We start from the raw sequence: 5,267 nt of genomic DNA, 5'->3' as shown, positions 1-5,267 counted from the left end.
ATGAACAGCATTGATCACACAAGTGACAAAGACAAAAATCTGTCTCAATGACAAAGGGGTAGTGGTAGATGCCTTTTTAAAATGCTAGAGATTGTAGGTGTTCATCCTTAGAAGTTAAACATAGATAATTTGTAATCTGCAAAAAGATTTCTGCCTATGGAGGAAGGGGATCAGATACATCACAACATTTCCCTGAATAAGTTAGCTTTACCTTGGTTCCTCAGAGTTTAACCTGGTATATAACCTTGTATAAAACTTGTCAAAATCCATGGTAATAATATTAAATCAGTGATTAGGATTGAAGTTGATTGAAAATTGCATTTGAGGTATTTTTATTCTCTGAAAGTTATAAATCTGAATATTTTAAAGGATTCTCACCCAAGATTTTTTTAGATTATTAATTGATAATTAAATTTTAAAGCATACAGTTGCTTATTGAGCAGTCTACAACTTTTTATAATGCCTAGAGAGCATAAGAAGTATTATTTTCTATTCACTTGCATAGAACAAAAGAGCAACTCTATTCCAACATCTCCCTAAGTCAAGCAATGAAAACAATAAGCTTCCTTTGCTTTTCTTTCTGTCAAGGACAAAATTGAATACGCAATCCATTTATATCAGAGAGCTGATGGTATTTATAACCTCAGCTACTTTTAGATTACCTTCATTATAATTTTATCCTCAATTACCCCATATTATATTATGTTTAAAATTCTAAGCAAATGTCTCACTATTTTAAAAGAGGCAGGGCATGTTCTTTATGAATAGCTAAGTAAATGTTTATTATTCGTTTGTGATTGATTTTATGCAATACTCTTGTGTCACTAAATAAATGCAACAGTGACAACATAAAAAGGCTGAAAGGGTCAGAGCCATGGCCATCCCTGTGGGGTTTCCATGCTAACAAACAAACTTCCTGTACTGCTGAGATCTCGGGGCTCCCTTGTTACTGCTGCAGGGCCGTCCTGACTAATCAGGAAACAGATCATTGGCCCTCTCTCTGCCCTGGTGCCTGAGAGTCCTGAGCAGAGGGCAGCCAGTAGGTTAATTGAAATTCAGGGACAGCGATTAGCGCCCAGCTCTTGGTGAAGAAGTACTGGCGCGTGGTCTGGAAGCCGAAGTGCTGGTAGAGGGCCAGGGCGGCATGCTGCATCATGCTGGTGGTGAGGACAACTTCTCTGTAGCCTTGGTGTGCTGCAAACTGGAGGACAGTCCTGACTAGGGCCTTCGCTAGCCCCCGGCGCCGGTGCTCCAAGGCCACACTTAAGTGGAGCATCTGCAACTGCTCCTTCCGCGCCGTGGGCTTCTCAGCAGGCAGAGCTCCCACCATGGCCACCACCTGCCCCTCGCTCTCAGCCACCCAGAAGCAGGAGCCCGGCTCACTGAGGTAGGATTTGCTGATGTCAGACATGTCCGTGTGCAGACTGTTGGTCACAAACTGGCTCCAGGGGTATTGAGCAAGGAACCTCAGGGCGATGAGCAGGGTAAGGCTGGCCACGAGGACCAGGAGCCAGGAACCAGAGACCAGAAACAGGGCGAGGGGCCCCCCAAGCAAGAGCACAAGTGTTCTCGGCAACTTCAGGAGGTGGCGGAAGGTGCGGGGGACATGCTCATCCATGCCCTGGGAGAGCAAGCCCAGGACCCAGGGGCGGTCGCTCTCCTGGTATTTGCGGATGTGGTAAGGAGCCATGGAAGACCTGTGTGTCTGAGTCTCAAAGTCCACCAGAGAGAACCCTGGGGAAGAGAGAAGAAGCCATGTGAAAACCCTCATCTTTCCCACCTCCAGGAACAAGAGAGACCCTGCTCAAGGGCTCGTCTTTCTGCTGCTGCTTGAGAAAGTAGGTCACAGCCCCTGGGAGAAGGTATAGGAGCAGAAAGAACTGCATTTGATCCTGGCTCCATTCCTTTCTAGTGGTGTGACTTTGGACATGTCACCTAACCTCTCTGAGCCTCCGTTTCTTCATCTGTACCACAGATTAAAATAAAAACGTACCTTCTGATGTTGGTTTGAGAATCTGCTAAAACAACATATACATAGCTCTGGTATATAAAGTACCCTCCCCTCCACGATCTTTCCCTTTTTTCCTGGCTCTCTTTTCAGCTCCAAGTGACACCTGTGCAGCAAAGCATGTGTCCCCTACCATTTGTTCTCTCTGCCAGGGCGCATACTAGTATTTGGCAGGGATCCTATGTCCCAAGCACAGCTTTCATCAAAGGCCCCTTCCCCCTTGATTGCAAATGTCTAGGCTCCTGAGGTGGCATAAGAGCAAACATCAACACTGGCCCTGCCTCGAGTGCCACAGGAGGACTGGGGGCTCCAGGCTACACTCAAAGCACTGTCCTTAAACCCATGTCCACTTACCTGTCACCACAAAAGCCCCCAGGATGTCCAGGATGGCCTCAGCCTGGCTGCTTCTCTCGGCCTCTGATCCACCTCCAGGAAGACTGTGCAGGGCCAGCGCAACCTCTGGAGACCAGACCTTGGATGCTACCTCATTGGCTGGTTCCTGGACATTTGTTTGTTTTGTTTGTCTTATTGGATGTCCTGGTGTGATATTGGATCACAAAACCATACAGGTTTCAAGTGTAAACTCAACAAAACATCATCTGCACCCTGTTGGGTGCCCATCACCCCAAGCAAAGTCTCTTTCTATCCCCATTGATCCCATGTAGCCCATCTCCACCTATCCTCACCTCCCTTTTCCTCAGGCTATCACCATACTGTTGTCTGTGTCTGTGCGTAATCCCTTCACCTTCTTTCATCCAGCCGCCCAACCCTCCTCCTCTCCAACAGCTGTCAAGTTATTACATGTATCCATGCCTCTGGTTCTGTTTCTTTGCCAGTTAATTGTATTCCTTCAGTTTCACATATAAGTGAGATCATATGGTATTTGCCTTTCTCTGACAGGCCCCAACCCCATCAGACCAGCAGGACAGAAATGACAACTGGTTCAGGACTCATGCCAGCCCCTGAAGAAATCCTGGAATAGGCAGCTCCCATGTGTTAATACCCTGCACACATTGGGATTGTGCAGTCTCGCCAATTCTCATCAAGCCACTGGATTTCTCATGCAGAAATATGTTCTCATTTTGACCATCAAGTGACTGACTGTATGTACAGGGTTTAAATCAAAGATATGTACAGGACATTAAACTTGTATCAAAGAAACAGTTAACTTGAATACAAGGTCACAGTCAGCAATCAGGTCTACCATCCAATGCTGAGATCAGATACAAGCTTTCAGGACAATTTATTTTCAAAGGTTTATCCCAGTTTCACCAGGCCAGCATGCAGTACACACATTTGCCAGGTGTATACATCAAACTCAGACTTGATCAGCTCACGCAGCAAATGCTACTGGTCTGCCGGCAGCACATTTAGAAGCATTTGCAGAGGATGATGGAGGGGCCTAACTGGTCATGCCCCTGCTTGCTGATGCACATCTGCTGAAGGTGGACAACAAGGCCATGACGGAGCCACCAGTCTATATCCAGAACTTGCACTCTGGCGGTGGCCATGGCCTGCTGGAAGTCCCAGGCAACAGCACAGCTTCTCCCTGATGTCACACACGATTTCCTGCTCACGGTGGTGGTGAAGCCGCGTTCCTGGGGGGTCTTCATGAAGTAGTGGGTCAGGTTCTGGCCAGCCAGGTCCAGACACAGGATGGCGTGGGGCAAGGCGTAGCCCTCGTAGGTGGGCACAGTGTGGGTGGCCCTATACCAAGAGTCCATAACAATACCAGTGGTGTGGCCAGAGGCTCACAGGAACAGCACAGCCTGCCTGGCTACGTACAGGGCCCAGATGTTGAAGGTCTCAAACATAATCTGAGTCATCTTCTCACGGTTGGCCTTGGGATTCAGGAGGGGCTCGATCAGCAGCACCGAGTGCTTCTTGGGGGACACATGCACCTTGTTGTAGAGCAGTGGTTCTTAACCGTCTGGCCCTTTAAATACAGTTCCTCACATTGTGACCCAACCATAAAATTATTTTCATTGCTACTTCATAACTGTAATGTTGCTACTATTATGAATCATAATGTAAATATCTGATATGCAGGATGGTCTTAGGCAACCCCTGCCTGTGAAAGGGTCGTTCATCCGCCAAAGGGGTCACGACCTACAGGTTGAGAACTACTGTTGTAGACGGTGTGATGACAGATCCTCTCTATTTCATCCCTATTGGTGATGATGCTATGCTTCATGAGGTATTTTAGGGTAAGGATGCTGCTCTTGCTCTGGGTCTTGTTGCCCACATAGCTGTCCTTCTGCCCCATGGCCAACCTATGATGCCCTGGTGTCAGGGGCACTTGAGAGTGTGAGGGATCATGACCTAGGGCAGTGATGGCGAACCTATGACACACGTGTTAGAGGTGACACGCGAACTCATTTTTTTGGTTGATTTTTCTTTGTTAAATGGCACTTAAATATATAAAATAAATATCAAAAATATAAGTCTTTGTTTTACTATGGTTGCAAGTATCAAAAAATTTCTATATGTGACACGACACCAGAGTTAAGTTAGGGTTTTTCAAAATGCTGACACGCCAAGCTCAAAAGGTTCACCATCACTGCTCTAGTACTTTAGAATTACTAAACGTGCCCCTAAATATTCATCTAGTTATAAATGTAATAATAAAAAAAATGGCCCATACCTTTCTAAATTGGGGAATGTATTTCTCATATAGGTTCTTTTCTATGTAAAAAGATATATACATATATATTTTTAACTCATCAGTAAAACAATATTGATATTTAGAATAATAAAAAACCAAGTCAGTATCAGTATTAATTTGCAACACCATTCTGGAAATTTTGAATGATATAGTACGACAATGAACAAGTAAAACAACCTGTAATTTAAAAAGACACATTATTATTTATGAAAGATTATATGGGTTTTTTATATTTGTAAAATGGGGAAAAATTTAATATAAACCCAATGCATTCAATTTTAGTAGTCTCACCTAAAGAGAGATTGAGGTTAGTACTAGGCCAATTGCTCACATAACTCTGAGTTCTAGACTCCAAGTCTAGAGACGCAAGGCCACATATACATTAAAATATAAATGCTGGCTTATATCTGAAGATGTGTGGAAGTTTCTCCTTGAATTCACAGTCTAAGCAGCCTCCATCTAGAAAGTGGCCTCCAACCACTGTTTTCACCACCCTCATAGGCTGACCATATGGAGGAGGAAAGAACTCTTATCTTAGACAAGAGAGCAGGCAGGTCCTGAGGGAGTCAAAGACTAAAACCACTCCTGAGCTCT

The 5,267-nt window shown here is 45.0% G+C and overlaps 1 protein-coding gene across 1 annotated transcript; it reads right to left on the bottom strand.

Annotated features, from left to right (window-relative positions):
- Positions 1–335: 335 nt before the first annotated feature.
- Positions 336–1,787, bottom strand: LOC132216394 (N-acetyltransferase 8-like). Its single transcript, XM_059665545.1, has one exon. The coding sequence runs from the start codon at positions 1,769–1,771 to the stop codon at positions 986–988; it is 786 nt and encodes a 261-aa protein (XP_059521528.1). The 5' UTR covers positions 1,772–1,787; the 3' UTR covers positions 336–985.
- Between the last annotated feature and the right edge of the window lie 3,480 nt (positions 1,788–5,267).

The sequence above is a fragment of the Myotis daubentonii genome, chromosome 15 (assembly GCF_963259705.1).
Source record: "Myotis daubentonii chromosome 15, mMyoDau2.1, whole genome shotgun sequence".
Classification (NCBI taxonomy): Eukaryota; Metazoa; Chordata; class Mammalia; order Chiroptera; family Vespertilionidae; genus Myotis; species Myotis daubentonii.
The sequence above is the reverse complement of the archived record's forward strand: the minus strand, read 5'-3'. Positions and strand labels throughout refer to the sequence as shown.